Raw genomic sequence first — 20,786 nt, 5'->3', positions numbered from 1 at the left:
ACCAAGGCTGTTCTGCTTCCCCGCCAGGTATGTTTCTCGGCGCACCATGCTGTGATTGGTTTATGTTTATTATAACGCTATATAGCCTGCCTAATATGCACACAAGTCTAGGCAGTTTACAAAAATATAAAACAAACATAGTAAAAATAGATAAGGACATCAATAAAAAAGAAAAGACATACACATATCAAGAACTAATCACACACAAAGACTAGCAGACCAAAAACATATAGTTACATCAGACATCTGTTGACTGTCATGGTCCCCATGCACTAAACTGACAAAAGTGGGTTTTTAGGGTTAAAGTATGTCCGGAATGAAGTGTAATAGGTAAAGAGTTCCAAAGGGATGGAGCAACAAAGAAAAATGCTGTATTTCTAGTGCTCTCCCATCGTGCCTTAGGTGGTCCCACAAGGACCAATCTATAGACATTGATGGAGCGAAACAGACCTGTCGGAGTGCAAGGGACAATGTGGGAGGCTAGTATGTAGTGCTTTGTGAGCAAGCATCAAAATTTTTGAACTTAATCCTAAAGGTTACAGGACTGGCGGCCCATTGCCACATTATGACCACTTCCTGACATAAGGGGCATGATCCTGTATCCCCCTCCCCCCACTTGTTGACATAATACACGGCAACCTGGTTGTCTTTTTGAAATAGAATAATTTGGTTTAGCAACCAAACTCTGAAAACCTTTATAGTGTTCTATTATTACCCGTAGCTCCAGGAGGTTGATATGAAACTGTCTCCTGAGCAGATCAAAGTCCTCGAGTGTGAAGACCGTCTACATGGGCACACCATCCTAGGTTGGATGTTATCTGTTGTCAGCATCCGCTGAGGCAGTGGATTTGGGATTTCTTTTTTTTTTTTTTTAAACATTTTCACTTATGCAAATGTATAATTCTAAACAAATCCTCTCTTCGCCATATAACAAATAAAAACCCACAACCATACCTTCCCTACCTCGGACAGTTTGAAAATACTCAGTGTCACAATATCGCAACCTTACCCTCGAGAGCCAAGTAAACTCTGTGTAACAAAGAAAATGTTCTATTCAATGTGGAAGCTCAAATGATTAAACACTTTCTTCCCAAGAACAACTTTTCGATACCTAATACAATCAATGGTCCTAAGCCATGCAGATTACTGCAACGGAATCTACGCGGGCTGCAAAGAACAACTCATAAAAAAAACTCTAGACCGCCCAAAATACAGCAGCCAGGCTGATATTCAGCAAAACATGCTTCGAACGTGCCAAACCTCTCCGAGAAAAGTTGCACTGGCTCCCAATCAAAGAACTGATCATCTTCAAAATCTGCACCTTAGTCCATAAAATCATGTACGGCGTAGTCCCAGGATACATGACAGACCTTATAGACTTACCAATAAGAAACAAAGTCAGATCGTCAAGATCCTACCTAAACCTACACTACCCAAATTGCAAAGGACTGAAATACAAAACAACTTACGCGGCCGGCTTCTCCTACATAAGCGCACAACTATGGAACGGGCTCCCAAAAGCTGTGAAAACAATCCACGACCACTTGAACTTCAGGAAAATCACTAAAAACCTACCTCTTCAAAAAGGCCTATCCCAACGACCCCACATAACCCTCTTCACCTACCAACACAGCATGACTATGATCGAACAGGACATCACACAATCTTCATCCATTCTGACCCTCCACTTATACCACATACGATCACTATACAACTTTGTATTTGCTATCCACCGACTGGGCAAACACCTTTGATGGTACTATGTAAGCCACATTGAGCCTGCAAATAGGTGGGAAAATGTGGGGTACAAATGCAACAAATAAATCATCAGCTAACAAGAACACAATGGAACTGTACAAAGGTAATATTCTGAAGCCAGAACCCAACCCCCTCTCTCCTCCTCCCCCAAGAAAGCAAACCTCCAAGCATGGAGGAATAAGAGTAATGCAAAGAGAGAGCTCTAAGCTAGAGAGTTACATGGGAACGGAAATCATACCCATCCCCGCTGGAATCTTACCCATCCCCACAAGACTTTAACCTGTCCCCTCTCGGTCCCGCAAGAATTTAATGGTACATAAAAAAATATATATTTTGGTCAGCTCTCTGTCTCTCTCTGGGTTCGAGCCGCAGCACTGCAGGCAAGGAAGGAACAGAAGTTGGAACACTCTGGTGTGCACATGTAAGACTTGTCTCTGATTCACTGGCACTGTGTGCTAAGAGGTCATCACATGCACGTGAAAGTACGTCAGGTGACATCTGATACTTGTGCCTGTGTCGGCGCTGAGGTCTGCGCGCATCAGCCCGGGAGCAGAGACGATTAATAGTAACACAGTAAGTGACAGCAGATAAAAATCTGAACGGTCCATCCAGTCTGCCCAAAAGTTACACTCATCATCAATTCATGATTAAATCAACAATGACCATGATATTATATACTTGATTATGGTCTTTTTTTTTGGTGTTTCTGGGACATAGAACATAGAAGTCCGTCCGGCCCTATCTTTATGTTCTAACTGCTGGAGTTGCCATCAAAGCCCGCTCCAGCCTATTCATCTTCTCATTTGCAGGACACAGACCATAAAAGTCTGCCCAGCACCATCCTCATGTTCCAACCACTAAAGCTGCTGTCTTAGTCCTTTCCAGCCCATCCTAAACCAGATTGCCATATATGAGACACAGACTATACAAGTCTGCCCAGTATCGGCCCTAGTTCATCACAGCCGGAGTAGCCATCTAAGCGTCATTTGACACATCCACACTCATGCAGCCATTTAAGTTTAGGTTTGTTTGTTTTTTATAACTTCCATTTTCTAAATAGAGATCTGTGTGTTCATATCATGCCTTTTTGAATTCCGTTACAATTTGTATCTCTACCACCTATTTAATGAAGACTTTCTGCATCTGTATTGAATTCAAAAGGAGACACGAAGCTACTGGTGCTCAATAAACAAGGGGCAGACATCAAATTTTTTAGCATGACAGATTCTTAGAGCTAAGTTCTGTACTTATTGTAAATGCTTAAGAAGTGTCTGCGACAGACCAGCACAAACCATGTTGCAGTAGTATACAAAGCATAAAGGACTAGGACTATCACTTGCGAAGCACTGTCCACAAAAGTATGAACTGCATGAAATTAGCGCAAAATAAGAAAACGCTCTAATCTGCAATGGAGACTTTTAGCTCAAAACTGAGTTTTTGATCAATTATCACTCCAAGGTATTAAACTGCACTAAAATTGGAGAGCCCTGTAAAACAAGGCTGAAAGAATGAGAGCACTGACTACTAGTTATCCACGCTGCGACACAGTTTTAGAGTTAGAGACTGAGTTTGTTTCTGAGCAACCAGGAAGAGACTGTAAGTAAACCAACATGTAAATGGGAAATATCTAGAAAAAGGGAATCAGTATAATGAATTAACAAAATGTTATCTGTGTAGAAAAAAAAAAGCAGAGATGCCCAAGTCATGAATCAATGATGTAAGAGGGCTAATGAAAATATTTAAAGAAGTGGTGCCAATATGGAGCCCCAGGAGACTCTGCAAACAATATCATGAACCAATAACGTGGAAGATACAAAAGGAAACAGAAAAAGCTATGTTCTGATAAATAAAAAGAGAACCAACTCAAAACCTGAGATTCCAGAGTTAAAAAAAAAAAAAAAAAAGACAGTGATCAACTATGCCAAACGCTGTGAGATCAAGGGACACAATCAAAGCAATCTTGCCATAAGCACAGAATAGAGATTGCTAACCAATCCCGTTAGAACCGTTTCCGTGCTATGGGCAGGACGAAAGCCGAATTGGCACAAATAAAGAATGTTAGCAGAAGACAAATTGAACCAATTGCCAAAAAACACGTTCTGTTAATTTGGAAATATAAGTTAGACACCGGGCAGTAATAAGAATATTACTGTTTGATCCCATATTGGGGGGGGGGGGGAGTTGGTAATAAACAGAAGTAAAATGAAGCAAAGAAATTAAGATATTGTTTAGTGGACTAATTTAATACATGTTTTGATTAGCTTTCGAAGGTACCACCACCTTCTTTAGATCAGAAATTCAGAAATGAGCAAATGTCACATTAAAATATATGAATCGCCGCCCTTTTCCATTCTTGAGGAAAAAAAAAAAACACACCAGAAGCAAGAATGTTACATATTAAAGACAACACAAAAGGGAGAAAAGCAATGGCATGAAATAGTTAACCATATAGAAGGAATAGGATCTAAAGCACAAGTTGTGATGCATGCTGAGTTAATCGTAGTGAAAGTGGTTAGCAATGGTAAATTATAGAAATCCCAAGACAGAGAGAGCAAACAAGGCTCCCCTAAGCATAGTGTTTACAATGGAACCCAAAAAAGGGAAAAGAGCTGCGTAGCCTCTCGGACAAGAAAAAAAAAAAAAAAAAGATACACTACTCTGCACAGCAAGGGAATTCTATCTGACAATATATTCTTTTCCCACATTGCCATGATTTCAGCCATGATTTTCAGGTTGTGACACTCCTCCCACTCTAACCTACCAAAGATATATTTCAATAGCAACTGAATTATTTTACCTGGAATGCTATGAGGTAGCAGAGAGCAGCCATATCCGTCACAGCTCTCCAGTGCACTTCACCAACTTGGGCAGCTTTTAACAGCAGAGTTCCAGTATGCATGTAGAAATGACCTCTCATTTCCAGGAAGGTAACAGACAATTCATCTGAATCATTCACATATGGTTTCAAAAACTGAAGTGCATGATCAAAGCTAGGGTAAAGAGGTATTTCAGGTCAAACTTCATGAATAATTTGTGAAATAATTTCAACAGTGTAAGCCAGTTTCCACACATTTGTAGCAGTTCACACACAATTTTTCTTAAAAGAGTTTTCCAGAAACATGCAGAAAGTAATTTTGACAAAACTGTTAAACAGAAAGTAGGCAAAGAGGGAAGGAGAAATGGGAGGGGGAAAATGTTAAGATGATATGCACACACAAATGTTTGGGGGAAATGCTGTTTACTGCTATAGTACAAGACGTTGTTCTGGCATATGTTTATATATTTGGTATGAACTTGAGAAATTAAAAAAATAAAAACCTTGTTAAACAAGAATGCTAGTTCTTGAACAGCTCTGGACAATAATTTACTTCAATGGTTTTCAAAGATGTCCTAGGGGAACACCAGCAGTTGCCTTTGGTGGATATCCACAAATAGGCATGAGAGAGATCTGCATGCCTATTTCCTCCATTACATTGGAGGAACCTCTCTCATGCATATTCATTGTGGATATCCTGAAAAACAGTCTGGTTGATAGTTCCCCAGGACAGGTTTCAGAACCACCGATTTACTTCACTTCTGAAGTAACAATCATTTAACTGTACACTGTTATTACCCTTCTGTTAATCTGTTATTCCATGTTACTCAATTCAACACATTTTGTCCAAAGTAATTCTTCATTCTATATTTATTCAATCTATATTGTAAGCTACATTGAACTCAAGACTTTTTTGGGATAACATAGGATATAAATGTCATAACTAAACTAAGAAAAGAAGACCACAAATTGAAGATGCAAAATCCAAATTCTTAACATACATACCAAGGCAATTCTGAAAGTACCACAAGTGTGTTGTCATTTAGGTGGAGAAGAACATATATGAAATCAGGCACAGCCCTTGCATAAATTACAAGAACCTGTAAAGATTACCACTTTACTATCCCAAAAAATGCTCTACAGCAAAGAAAATATATACATCAAATATAAACAATTGTTCCAACAAGAAACACTAAAAAAAAGTCATCTATTAACTGAACAGATAATAGATTAGTAATTCCATCACCACAAAAGGCTAGATGGGAATCTACTAGAAACTCAGCTTTTTTTCTTTTTAGCTCCTTCTCTTTGGAACTGTCTTCCTAAAACTATTAGATTGGAAGAGTCCTATGTTCAGTTTCGTAAACTTTTGAAAACATATCTGTTTCAGAATACATTTGATAATAATCTGAGATGAAAGGGGAAAAACAGAACGAATTTGTAGTAACTAAAAATATGCTTGATTATATTGTTGGTTATGAATGGTTGTCCATTGTTGATATATCTTTTAGTATGGATGCTTTAGTTTGCTGTGCTGCTCTATCAAATGAATGGATTTCCTATATGTTTTTTTTTTTTTTTTTATATTTTATTGTAAGATGTAAACCGTTCTGTTTTGTGAATGCAATAAGAAACGGTATCCTATATAATAAAACGCACCTCCAACATTCCGAAGCTGACTGCATGGCTGAGGCATTCCTGCTCTCTGTATCCATCTCCTGAATTGACATCACGTACTTCCGGGTTCATCACAAGCAGAAGTGACCAACCACACGAGGTTTCTCAGCTTCAGAATGTTGGAGGTGCATTCTATTAAATAGGATTGGTCAGTTCCTTGAAGCACAGCCAGAGTTCAGCGTCCTGCACAGTAATGCTCAGACACCAGAGAGGGGGGGGGGGGCATCTCTGTCACACACACACACTCTCTCTCACAGTCAATGTCTTTTTCTCTCTCTCTCTCACACACTCTTATGTCTCACACTGTATCACATTCACTCTCTATGTGTCACACAGTCACTCACACACTCTCTTGGTCTCATACACTCAGTCTCACAGAGAGTCTCTCACACACACACTCTCTCTCTCTCACACACACTCGCACATTCTCTCTCTCTCACACACAGTCACTCTCACATATACACTCCGAGGAAAACCTTGCTAGCGCCCGTTTCATTTGTGTCAGAAACAGGCCTTTTTTACTAGTAGTAAATAAACGATAAACAGTGCACAGTAACAATTACAGTGAATTATTTACAGCAGGGCCAACTGCATAAAATAGGCTCTACTGTAAACACTGCATCTAAGCATGTGCTGTTAGTAAATGGCTCTCTGATATTTTTTTAAGTTGTGTCTTTTTAAAGACTTGATCAAACACAGAACAATGTTCCATACCTTTCAAGTGCTCTTCGGCTTTCTTGTACATTTCGTGAAGAAAGTGTAAGGCGTACACAGTTCGAATGGGCCAAAAGCAGCTCTCTATTGATTGTTCTCCAGTTATTCCTCTCAGATCCTGAGCCCTGGGCAGATTCCAGGTATTCCTACAAAGTCAAATACAAAATGCATATCTATATTAATATTATGCTGCTAAGACATTCTTCTGCTTGAGTATACTTTATAGGAGAAAAAAAAGGGATTTCTCACCTAAAATACTACTAAAATATTTTTCATTGGCTGCAAAGAAAGAGTAGGAAACAGAAATCACATCAGATACCAAAGGTCTTCCCATGACAGTTCTATGAAGGCATGAAAATTTACAGAACTCAAATGAGTGATGAATAGAGATACCTGGAGAAATTCAATTTCTAATTGAATCTTAAGCCAACACTTTATATACAATTGAGATGGGCTTTCTTTCTACATGATAGTGATAAGTGCCAATCCACTAAGACAGGGGTTCTCAACTCAATCCTCAGACACATCCAGTCAGCTAGCTTTTCAAGATATTCACAATGAATTTGAATGAGAAAAATGTACATGATTACATCCATTGTATGCAAATCTATTTCATGCATATTCATTGTGGGTACATAACTTCATTGAGAAGCCTGAAAGCAACAGATTAATTTTCAGAACTGATAATTTCTTGAAATCTTCAAAGAAACACTGTATATATCCTTCACATTAGATTTTCAATTATTAACTTGACCACTTTCCACAATTTACAAATGCCCAAATCCCCACTGTATACAACAGTGTTGTACATCCCACTTTATCTGTGCTGCTACACCATTAACTTTGCCCAACACCATCCGAAAAATACCACCATTATGGTTTGAGCAAATCTACTCAATTAATAAAATAGAAGCATCACATGCCTGCAGCTGCATTATTCCACCAAATGCATGGTTAAGACGAGGGATTTAGATTTCTTAGGAACTGGGTAACATTCTGAGAAATGGGGAGACTGTTCCGAAAGGATGGGCTCCACCTTAACTGGGATGGAACCAGGCTGCTGGCGCTAAATTTTAAAAAGGAGATAGAGCAGCTTTTAAACTAGAATTGGGGGGGGGGGGGGGGGGGGGGGCACAGTCGCCCAGGAGTGCATGGTTCGGTGTGGAGTATCCTTGAAGGATACTATTGAAACAGGACATTTAGGGAATCCCAGTAAAAAGGTTTCAACAATACTAAAAGTAAGCCAGGTGTATTTAATGAGAGAGCAGGATAAAGGATGCACATTATCCCCTTCAACTTCTAAGCAGCTTCTAGATCAAAGAAAAAAACACAATTTGAAGTGCCTGTATACAAATGCTAGAAGCCTAAAAAATAAGATGGGAGCATTAGTATATAGTACTAAATGATGTGGTAGGCATCTCAGAGACTTGGTGGAAAGAGGACAATCAATGGGACACTTAACAGGGTACAAATTGTATCGCAATGATAGAGAGCATCAAATTGGAGGGGGGGGGGGGGTGGTTGCACTATATGTTAAAGAGGGCATTGAGTCAAATAAAATGATAAAGGGGATGGGACAACTTCCCTATAAAGGAAAGGCTGAAACGGCTTGGGCTATTCAGCTTGGAGAAAAGACAGCTGAGGGGACACAAGATAGAGGTATATAAAATACTGAGTGGAGTGGAACGGGTAGATGTGAATTGCTTGTTTACTCTTTCTAAAAATACGACGACTATGGGGCACACAATAAAGCTACAAAATAGTACATTTAAAATGAAACAGAGAAAATATTTCTTCACTGAGCATGAAATTAAACTCTGGAATTCATTGCCAGAGAATGTGGTAAAAGCAGTTAGCGGGGTTTTAAAAAAAGGTTTGGATAGCTTCCTAAAAGAAAAGTCCATAAGCCATTATTAAAATGGACTTGTGAAAATCCACTGCTTATTTCTGGGATAAGCAGCATAAAGTGTATTGTACTGTTTTGGGATCTTGTCAGGTACTTGTGACCTGGATTGGCCACTGTTGGAAACAGGATACTGGGCTTCATGGAACTTCGGTCTGTCCCAGTATGGCAACACTTATGTACTTATTAAAAACATTCCTTGAGACAGAAATATTTGCCAGGCAGGAAACACTTCAGTCGTATGAAAATACAGACAGCTATGGGCTGTCCCATTGGAGCAGCAGATAATGTGTTTCGAATATGGAAACAAAAGGGACTGGTGGCACTAAACCAACTATGGGCAGATGGGAGTATGATACCTTTTACTGACCTCCAAGAAGAATTTGAATTGCCCATGTCCCATCTATACCATTATAACAGAATCAGGGACTATATCAATAGACAAGCGAAAGGGTAACTAGCTATGGGAGATGCGGACCTAGAAAAGGCTGTGGGGGGGGGGGGGGGGTCAAAGGGGGTGCATTTCCCGAATATATAGAGCATTAGGCTCATACGTTAGCCCATTAGAGCGATACACTCAAAGATGGGAGAAAGCTTTGCAGTTTAACCATGATAGCAAAAGGTGGGAAAAGGCACTGATGTACATGTTAAAGATCTCTGTATCTAGCTCAATAGTAGAAAATAGTAGAAGATAGCAAAAATGTATAAGCAAGAAGGTGGTTGGTGTTGGAGAGGTGCAAAGATATTGGGGACATGGCCCATATCTGGTGGCCATGCCCCAAGGCGCAGATGTACTGGTTGGAATTAATTCGAATATTAGAAAAATATATATGGGAACAATATGCCCTGAGGGCGGAGACGTGTCTACTACATTTTCAACTGGCAGGAATTTCATCATCAATGCGCCGCCTGGCATCGATATGGCTGGTTGCAGGAAGATTGTACTAGCTTCAGTGTGGAAACAGCCCTCTATGCCGCCAGTGATAAAGGTGATACATAAAATGGATTATTTCTACCAAATGTCCAAACTGACTGCAATAACAGTTCTATAAACACAGTTCTATAAACAATGAGATAAGTACGTAGCATGGAGATTAACAGCTGGTGTGGACTTGGAAGTGCCCAGAATAATAATAGCTCCTTAATCTGGTAGTAGTGATATGAAGCATTATGTAAACATTCTGGTCATTAGTATCAATATGTGTGGGGTTGGGGGGCGAGGGACAGGGGATAGAACATTCAATCTATGTTTTCATTGTTGATGTATTGGGATATGTTCTTGGTATGTAAAAACTTTAATAAAAATATATTTTTAAAAAAACCCGTTCCATATGACACAGATAGCAGCGTGGAATATGGATAGAAATTCTATATGTGAAGGGAAGGAGTATTCTTGTAGGGCTGTACTACCATCCGCCAGGACAGAACAAGCAAATGTTTACAGAGATTAGGAAAGCTGGAATACTGGGCAAAGTTATCATGATGGGTGATTTCAATTACCCCGATATTGACTGGATGTTACATAAGGGAGTGCCAGGGAGATAAAATTTCTAGATGTGATAAATGACTGCTTCTTGGAGCAACTGGTCCAGAAACCAAAGGAGGAGCCATTTTGGATCTGGTCCTTGGTGGCATGCATGGCATAGTGCGAGAGGTGGCGGTGTTGGGTCCCCTGGGAAACAATGATCATAACACGACAAAGTTTGAGTTTCTATCTGGGATGAACCCGCAAAGGAAATCTACTGTAGCTGCATTTAATTTTCAAAAGGGCGAATATAATAAAATGATGAAAATGGTTAAAAATAAACTAAAAAGATCAGCTGTAAAGGTTTATGAAACCTTTATGAAACACTAAAGCAGGCATGGGTGTTATTCAAAAATGCGATCTTGGAAGCCCAGTCCAGGTGCATTCCACGTATTTTGCAAAGGTGGAAAGGAAGAAGCGATATGGATCACCTTAAAAAGAGATGATAGAACCTCTGTCCACTTGGGTGTTGTCTACAGACCTCCAACACAATCGGAGAAACTACATAAAGATCTGATTACAGGTATCAGAAAGTTGGGAAAGAAAAGAGGTGCTGTTGCTGGGAGATTTCAATCTGCTGGATGTAGATTAGAAAGTTCCATCTGCAGAATCAGAAAGAAGTAGAAAGATTGTGGATGCTTTTCAAAGTGCTCTGCTCAGACAAATGGTGATGGAACGACGCTGGACCTGGTGCTCACACATGGGGATAGTGTATCAAATGTCCGAGTGGGTGCCCACCCGGGAAGCGGTGATCAAAACGTTTGGTTTGATATAACAGCTGGAGGGCAGCAACTCAAAGTCCTGAATTTCAAGCATGCTGACTTTAGCAAAATGGGGGAATGCCTTAGGAAGTGGAAAGGTAGTGGTCAAGGCTGAAAGAAGCTATAAATATGACCACAAATCTTTATGCAAGGCGAGTAAATAAAAGCAAGAGAAAAAGGAAACCGATATGGTTCTCTAAGCAAGTGGCTGAGAAAATAAAGGCTAAAGTGTTGGCATTCATGAAATACAGAAAAACTCAAGAACAGGAACACAGATGAAACTGAAAGAAGCCAACACTGTGAGGATCTGCTATCCTGCCTATCAGAGGAGACCATTCAGACAGAACACAAAGTTAGAATTCTCCATTAGAGATTATAAGATGATAAATAACATTAAAAAAAAAAAAAGAGGAGGAGGTAGAAAGTTAGGGTCAGCTTCCAAAGAAGATTTTTTTTAAATATTTTGAATATAACATAGTTGAATTGTGTCAAAGGTCAATAGGCAAACAGTACATTACACTGAAAGATGTAGTCTAAGAAGCTCAATCAGGAAGACTGATCAGCTGTTTCATAAAGGCTGAGTCTCTAGAGTTTGCTGAAGAACAGAATAAGTCTGAAATACAGATTTTTAACCTATCTTCAAATATGAGTACTATAACCTGGAAATAAGTGGTTCACGGTAACTACTCTAGAAAAACTGGACATTAAAAGAAAAAAAAAAAAAAAAAAAGGGGTGGGGTGAGGGGATTACATCCTACTAAAATGAAGCCCGTGATCCCAATTATGTGTTGTTTTTGATGGCATTTTCTTTTATATATCTGACTGGAAAAACAAAACTCTCCCTTGAGCTAACCATGGGTCTTACTACCCTGTTGATCCAGGATAGTAATTTAATGTCTGCCTAGGTTTGGTTGAGCACAGGAAACTGAAGCTGCAGCCAGGGGTTTACAAGGTGGACTCTTGACATTTCTTAAAAAATTGATTTTGCTCTTCATAATTCTGAAACATAGGTGAACCTTCCTTTGTCTTCTCCAGCATGGTTTTGCTAGCCTTGGATCTCAGTTCATATTCTTCTTCCACTGTCCAGTAATCCCATTCCATATTCAACCTGGATGAGGTCATTTCTGCAGCTCTTGGATTTCAGGGTAGCTCTATTCCTCATCAGCTCAGACTCTCTTAGGTGAACTGTCAGGGTTGTACAGTTGCTAGCCACTTTGTCATCCGAGTATTTACTATTTACAACCAACCTTCCAGTTGTCTGAAAGTGTTTTAGCTCTGATAGCATAGCAAGAGTTTGGCTTACATAAGAATAGCCAAACTGGGACAAACCATTGGTCAATCTAGCCCTGTGTGGCAGAAACCCAAATAGTAGCAAAATTCCATGCTACCAATCCCAGGATAAGCAGTGGCTTCTCCCATGTCTATCGCAATAGCAGACTACTGACTTATCCTCCAGGAACTTGTCCAAACCATCTCAGAGCTAAAAGCAGCAGCTCAACTTATTGACTTGTTGGGAGAAGCCAGCCTTTGTTAGCTAAGTTATTCATATCCATCCTCCTACTCTACACTATCATTTGTTTAAAAAAATATACAGTTTGTGATAACTATAAGAAAGCAAGGATTAAAAAAAAAAAAGCATTTTTATTTCAGACATACAACAATACCTCTTTTCCAGTGATGCAAAACCTACAACCAGTCCATATCACAGCAAATCTGGGAAAGGAACTATTTACAAAAAAACACTCCCCTCATAATACTATACCTTAAATATCTTTACAACACAGAAGCACCATTCCAAGCTGTTCTGCAACATTCCTTTCTTCTGAACTTTCAAGCAGTGATTCACAGCTTCTTCCAGTTTTTCATTTGACTGGTACAGTTCCACAAGCTTGATGTTGATATACACATCATCAGGTCGTGCAAACAGCTCAGACTGAATCAAATCAAATAGTTGATTCCAACCTATTTCTCCTTTGCTCCTCAACAACTGTTCCTGTTAAAAGAAGGAAACACTCACTACAATAAAAAGGAATGCTGTTTGTAAATATTCTCAGTATTCTGGGTTGTTAAAAATAGCATGAATCAAACCTGTTCTGCAAGCTAGTTATTGTCACTGGAAATTACTAGGCTAGAAATCAATGTAGCTAGACTTCTTATTCTGGCTGATACAGACATGACCACCTCTACCCCATTCCCTTATGCAATACAACTACCTATACAAGGAGGGGAAATTTTTTTTTTTTTTTTTAAGACAATGATATAAAATCAGCAAGACAGAACTGCAAACTTCATCTCTGCTAGAATTTTCCCTATGGTGCTAATATGGGAAAACACCAGACAGCCATGAAGGAATGCTTACAGGAGATTCAAATTAACCCAGAACCTTGAAAAGCAGTAATGAAATAAACTAATGGGAAAAAGAAGGGAAAATGAGGACTAAAAGGGTTGGGGTGGTATCAGCACACCTACATGCTGGGTGGAAATTCTTATTAAAACAATTACAATTTCAGAAAGCACAATCATTTATGAAAAGTGAAAATATTACTGCTAATCATTGATCAGAGTGGTCCGACATTAGCATCCTAAAATCTACCCTGCTCATTTTATACAGCACAGAAAAATACATGAGCACACAACGAATTTAAACAAGCCCAACTCAAGGAAAGCAAAATTTGAATTTAAAAAATTGCCTCAAAATGATCAAAACATCATAAAATGAATATTATTATAGATGATTAATATCAAGATTATTGTTTTTTCCCCCGAGTTCCGGGTATGACTCCAAAAGTTTTCCTCAGAAATATTTCCTCTATTACTTTAAAAAAAGAGTGAAGCCTGTGAAAACTGGGATTACTTTAATCAGTGGGATTTGAATTAGAGACTTAAGTATATGTATTGTTAAATAACTTCTGGTTTTTAAGAGAAAGAATGTAATCAGATGTATTATTTCTAACTAATATTGGACAATAAGTATGTTTTCAATGAAATGATTTGACTATACACCATATTGAAGAAGCCAACCAGATGATCAATGTGGAATAATGAATTAGTCGAGTAATATCTGGGGATAATCAGGTTAATACCACGTTTTGTTTTGTTTTTTGTTTACTGTTTAATTGATCTCCTTGTCTTGTTTCACTCTCCCTATTTAGTGGTCTAAGGAAGAGAATAGAATTACCTGACTGAAATAATTACTATATATTACTTTCTCTGTATTCCCAGCAAGTTGTTTTATCGCTTGTAAAAATTTAAATGGTTATAAATAAAAAAAATGTTCAAAACACCAGAAATCAATTTATTCCTTCTCAAAAATATTGGTTAACAGTCCTTTATGTTTTACTGCTATCTCGTTTTCACAAGAAATGTGTTTACTACTTCTCCTGTTTGGGCACACACTTTTTGACTAAGTGATACATGGATTTGGATTTTCATAGGTTTAATCAAAGCTCAAGAAACTCACATTCAGAAACAGGAGGTATATTTTCTCTAGAAGCATGCAATACAAAAACTACAATCTAAGCCAGCACACTTTTTTGCAGGGTTTGCAGTTAGCCTCCTTTCTTTCTGGGAAGGTTCTGAGATTTTACATGTATGGTTTTCCATACTCTTATGGTTTAAAGTAGAGTATTGAAAAGGGCTTCAGCAGTCAGCAATGATCTGTCAGAGCTAAATGCAAGGGTATAGCGTGTCATTTCATTTTGAGTGTTGCTTGCTAAAAGCTTATATTTACCAGCAAGCAAGCCAGTAAATGATGAGTGCTCAAATGGGCTATCATTACCTTTTTTGTATTTTGTAGTTCAAAGGTTCATGGTATTCCTATTATCAGGTTTCAATTTGATGCTCATTTATTGTATTTATGTATATATTTGGTGATTATACTATTATGCTAATAAAATAGTAAGTTTTATGTTAAACTATACTTGTTGTACAGCGCCTTGGGCGAATCTCCTCATGGAGGCGGTTAATAAATCCCAATAAGTAAATAAAGGTGCATGACACGGACACTTAACAGAGGTACACTGCCTCCAACCCTGCCCCTTTGCAATCTCAGCAATATCTGCATTAATTTCTAACTGCAGTGGCAGTAAAAGTCCCATCTGCTTCATCACCTGCACCCACTAACAGCAGCAGCAGCCTCCTGCTGCTCCTCTAACAAGTTGCTCCAAAAGTGCAAAATGTGTGATCATGCCTGCAGTATATAAAAAAAGTTAATTAAAAACACCTCAAAATATACATCATTTTTAGGAAATGCGGCAAAAAAAAAAAAAAAAAGTGTCATTCAACCAAGGTTATTATTGAAGAGTAATGATCTGCTCACTTTTAGTTTGTAGATCACAGGGCTCCCAGAAAAGAGTTTAGCTGCTCTGTCTAGCCAATATTCTGCTCTTCCATCAGTCGTACCCTTATTACACAATAGCTCAGCAATTTTCAGAACTAAATCCTTCTGGGTTGGATTGAGGTCCACAGAGCGCTGATGGCACAAAATAAGCAGAATTAATGTTTTAATAATGAAAACATCTGATGATAGATGGTAAATAGAGGAACACTTAGAATCTAGCAGTCCTTTATCATAAGTAATCTCATCGTTTCATTAACCTGGCTTGACAAATCATAGAGAAAGTCTTCACATATTGGATTTTATCCAAATACACATCAGGGAAGTGTAGTTCCTGGGAGAAATTTTGTGCAAAAAGTTAAATACATTAAATATCCCCATCACTAGTTTCTCTTCTCAGGTTGAACATTACTCTCTCAGCTTGGATCTTTTCTCCTCCCTTCCCCTGGTAAATTCAGCTCTCATCTTTCTCTGCCCCTTTCTGTGCCCTGCATTGCCTCTACTATAAAGCAGCTGAAAAGAATATATAGAAACCGCCAGCACACACAAACCTCTGTTCTGCAAGGGCTGTTCATCCTTCACAATAGCAGTGCGAAAGCAGAGGAAATATTCCCTCCCCTGGGGAGTCCTCATAGCACTACCAATGGAATGATAGACTCTGCTAGAAAGGTCTGGGCCACTCCTGTGCAGCAACACACCTGAACCAAATGGTGGCGTTTCCCATCGAAAACCAAGCGGTGCAGAAAACCACTACCACCACACTCAAAACTGGTACCTCTGAAAAACGAAACCAAGAAGTCCTCTTACTGCCTCTTTTTTTTTTTTTTTTGTAACGGAACCCCGCAGCTCCAAGCTGAACCAATGCCATGCCACAACAATCAACCCGAGGCAGCGGGAAACACCTCACCACCAGACAAAACCCAAAACCAGGACCCCTATCTGAACAATGGGAGAGGATCCCTAACACAGACCCCGATCCCAAGACCTTGCAGGGAGACAGCCACAACAGCAGGCTATACCCATTGCACCTGCCTGCTGAAGAAAGGAATTCACAGTACTATGCTCTAACATACTAGCTGGCTGTTCCCGGCGGCTCTGCAAACTCCCTTCCCTCAAAGGGGTTGAGGTCAGCAACGGACCAGAGTCCACCCTGAACTCACAGGCATATAGGGAAAGCTCAGGGATAGGAGAGAGGAGGGACCCAGACATCCGAGTGTAGCACCCCTGAGGCATAAGAGAACCCCCATGGGCCTGAGCCTCTGCCAGCAGATAACCAAAATGGTGCACAGATGAATGAGAAAGAAAATTAGTATGAGTAAAAGAAATAGATACTTCTACCTGAGCTAGCAGAAAATAGAAAAGAAACAGAATAGACACTTTGAGACCAAGAGGCTCACCACATCTACCACCTGCTGGAGACTGAGAATGGGAAAATTAGGTTCTTACCTTGGTAATTTTCTTTCCTTTAGTCATAGCAGATGAAGCCATTATGTACGGGTTGTGTCCATCAACCAGCAGGGGGAGATAGAGAGCACTCAACTTTTCACAGTGCCTCATGGCCAGCCAGCTCCACTGCCTCTTCAGTATTTGAAGCTTCCAAAGCAGTATGGCAAACCGCAATGGGAATAACATGAACTTTCCTCACAGCGAACGATGGCCCCTTAACAAGGGCATGAACTCAAAAGGAGGGAATGAACACATCCTCCTGGAGGGAATAAACTCGTCCACCTTATTGTATAACTGGAGGGGATACACACAACTTCCTGGAGGGAATAAACTCATCCTCCAAAACATAAACTGGAGGGAATGGACTCATCCACCTATAAGTGAACATGAATCCTTAAGACTGTTTTCCAACTTTCTCCCAAGGAAGGAACTTCAGGAAACAAGAACAGAACCTGGAACAGATTCACAGCATACAATCATACACGGAGGGCTCATGGCTTCATCTGCTATGACTAAAGGAAAGAAAATTACCAAGGTAAGAATCTAATTTTCCCTTCCTTGTCATCAAGCAGATTAAGCCATTACGTATGGGATGTAACAAAGCAATCCCTATATAGGGTGGGAACAGGTCACACCACGCACTAGCACTTGTGCTCCAAAACGCGCATCCCTCCTAGCAGCCACATCCAGCCTGTAATGTCGGGCAAAAGAGAGCTTAGAAGCCCATGTTGCTGCACTGCATATCTCTTGACGAGAGAGTGCTCCAGTTTCAGCCCAAGCGGAAGAAATCGCTCTGGTAGAATGCGCCTTAAAAAGGCTACAGGCGGAGACCAGCCGGCAAGCAGATAAGCTGAAAAGATAGTTTCTTTGAGCCAGCGGGCAATAGTGGCTTTAGACGCTGGAGACCCTCTGCGAGGACCTGATAGCAAAACAAACAGATGATCATAGATCCTGAAAGAGATAGTAACTCGCAGATACTGCAGCAGAGTCCTGCGCACATCCAACAGGTGCAACTGCCCAAAAGATTCTGGAAACTCCTCCTTATCAAAGAAGGGCAAGAAAATAGGCTGGTTTAGGTGAAACGTTGAAACCACCTTAGGCATGAAGGAAGGCACGGTCCGAACCGTGACCCTGGACTCTGAGAATTGCAGAAATAGGTCTCTACAGGACAGCGCCTGGAACTCTGACACCCGTCTTGCCGAAGTAATGGCCCCAAGAAAAACGGCCTTTAGTGTCAAATCTTTCTCCGATGCTCGCCGAAGCGGCTCAAAAGGAGAAGCCTGCAGGGCCTTCAAAACTAGCCCCAGGTTCCAAGATGGACAGGGTGCTCGCACGGAAGGCCAGAGCCGAAGCACCCCACTAAGAAACAGTGCCACATCTGGATGAGCAGCTAAAGACACGCCTTCATCCTTACCACGAAGGGAGGCCAACGCTGCCACTTGCACACGCAGGAAATTATAGGCCAAGCCTATTTGTACACCATCCTCCAAAAAGTCCAGAATCGGCGAGACAGGAGCCCGCATGGGTGTGATCAATTTTGAAGCACACCAAGACTCAAACTGGCGCCAAATCCTGGCATAAGCCACGGAAGTGGAACGCTTGTGGGCCTGCAGGAGAGTGGAAATGACTGTGTTTGAATAGCCTTTGTCCCTCAATTGCGCCCTCTCAATCGCCATGCCATAAGACCAAAGCGGCAGGCGTCCTCTATGGCTACCGGGCCCTGTGACAACAGGTTCGGTACCAGAGGTAAAGGAAGGGGAGCCTCCACTAGCATCTGTCGGAGGTCCGCATACCAAGGCCTCCTGGGCCAATCCGGGGTGGTGAAGACCACTTCTCCTGGGTGCAGCCGAATCCGCAGGAGCATGCACCCTATCAAGGGCCACAGAGGGAACACATATAGTAGGCCCGGAGGCCAGGGCTGAGTCAAGGCACCCAACCCTGCAGAGCGAGGATCTCTCCGTCTGCTGAAGAAGCACGGGACTCTGGCATTTGAACTTGTCGCCATAAGATCCATCAAGGGCTTGCCCCATTTGGCACATATCTGCAGGGATACTTCGTCTGCTAGTTCCCATTCTGCTGAATCGATCTGATGCCTGCTTAGATAATCGGCTTGCACGTTCCTCTGACCTGCAATGTGAGCTGCCAACAGAACCTGAAGATGCAGCTTGGCCCAGTGGCAAATCTGTTTGGCCTGCGCGGCCAGTGCTCTGCACTGAGTGCCGCCTTGTCGATTTATGTAGGCCACTGCTGTCGTGTTGTCCAACATCACTCTGACAGCCAATCCTTCCAGGGTCACTTGAAAGGCCAGAAGCGCCTGAAACACCGCTTTCAACTCCAGGCGGTTGATGGACCACTCCGACTCCTCGGGTGTCCATAGACCCTGGGCATGCTTCCCCTTACAATGTGCGCCCCAGCTCTTCAAGCTGGCATCTGTCACTACTAGACACCAATCAGGGAGCGCCAGCGGCATTCCTCGACGCAGCATGCTGTCTGAGAGCCACCACTCCATGCTGAGTCGGGCCGCAAGGAGCCAAGAAAGTCTGCTTTGATAATCCTGAGAAACTGGAGACCATCTTTGAAGTAGGGAATACTGTAGAGGTCTCAGGTGCGCTCTCGCCCAGGGCACCACTTCCAATATGGCTGTCATCGATCCCAGCAGCTGGACAATGTCTGAAGCTCGCGGGCGGGGCATCCTCAGGAGCAGACGGACCTGATTCTGAAGCTTGCACCGCCTTAGCTCGGGTAGGTATACATAGCCTGAGTCTGTGTCGAACCTGGCCCCCAAATATTCTAGAGATTGCGAGGGAGTCAGGTGACTTTTGGCCATATTGACGACCCAACCCAGCCTAGAGATTGAAGTACTGAGACCACTCTGGCTGTAGCTTGATAGCTCTCTGTTACAGAGTCTGGGGAGATGGAGAATACTGAAGAGGCAGTGGAGCTGGCTGGCCATGAGGCACTGTGAAAAGTTGAGTGCTCTCTATCTCCCCCTGCTGGTTGATGGACACAATCCGTACGTAATGGCTTCATCTGCTTGATGACAAGGAAATCAAGGTTTCCAGGGGGCTGAGAATAGCTATTATTGGCTGCCTCAAAATCAGTCTTCTCAGTCTCCACCTACTGGTAGGTGTGCATAACCCAACAGTCATTCTGGGTCGGCCCAGAGGGACGCTAAGGAAATTCATACTTGAATTTAAATCACTATTCCATCGAATACAAATAAATGTATGCGGGGCCGAATCGAATCCAAATATTCAGCACAGTCCTAATTCATACAGTATCTTACCAGCCTTGACAATTTCCCTTAAAAAATCATATATTTCAAAATTATATGTAAAATCAATATGACATAATGAGCAGTCGCTATGGTAAAAGAGACCAGAAAATGTCAAGCCATGTTATGTGAGTTTTCAGCAGGGTTTTAAATTTCAAAATGGTTAGAAAAAAACATTTTTTTTTTTTAGCTTCATAGGCTCCATTTTCAGTTTGAAAAACAGTCATCTAAATTCTCAGGTCTTTCATTTCCTGCTTAGAAAAGGACAAACTAACAATTTCAAGAAAACATTAGAGCTGCCCATCTACACTTCATCCAACTACACCACGAGTACACAATTTTTAAGTATAACCTAGTGGATTTCTCCAACTATAGAGGTGCATGAAATATTAGAAAGCCACTATATCAAGAGTTCTAAAAAATATTTTATTACAAAATTATTTCAAATCAGGTTCTTTACTACATATTAGACTATAAAGTTTTTCTTTATTTAAAAACATTCATGACCCTTTGTCTCAAAGCAGGAATAAGACTTCTAGTTCCCAGCACAGATGTGTTTACATAGCACCAAATCAAA

The 20,786-nt window shown here is 40.9% G+C and overlaps 1 protein-coding gene across 2 annotated transcripts in view; it reads right to left on the bottom strand.

Annotated features, from left to right (window-relative positions):
* Positions 1-20,786, bottom strand: part of RGPD4 (RANBP2 like and GRIP domain containing 4) — a 294,599-nt gene that overhangs the window by 251,059 nt on the left and 22,754 nt on the right. For both annotated transcript variants that reach the window (XM_030201471.1, XM_030201472.1), the window contains exons 4-7: positions 15,472-15,624; positions 12,916-13,146; positions 6,965-7,110; positions 4,556-4,748 (exon numbers count right to left, since the gene is read on the bottom strand). In XM_030201471.1, coding sequence (XP_030057331.1) covers positions 4,556-4,748; positions 6,965-7,110; positions 12,916-13,146; positions 15,472-15,624 — 723 coding nt within the window. The remainder of the gene's footprint in view (positions 1-4,555; positions 4,749-6,964; positions 7,111-12,915; positions 13,147-15,471; positions 15,625-20,786) is intronic.

The sequence above is a fragment of the Microcaecilia unicolor genome, chromosome 4 (assembly GCF_901765095.1).
Source record: "Microcaecilia unicolor chromosome 4, aMicUni1.1, whole genome shotgun sequence".
Lineage (NCBI taxonomy): Eukaryota > Metazoa > Chordata > Amphibia > Gymnophiona > Siphonopidae > Microcaecilia > Microcaecilia unicolor.
The sequence above is the reverse complement of the archived record's forward strand: the minus strand, read 5'-3'. Positions and strand labels throughout refer to the sequence as shown.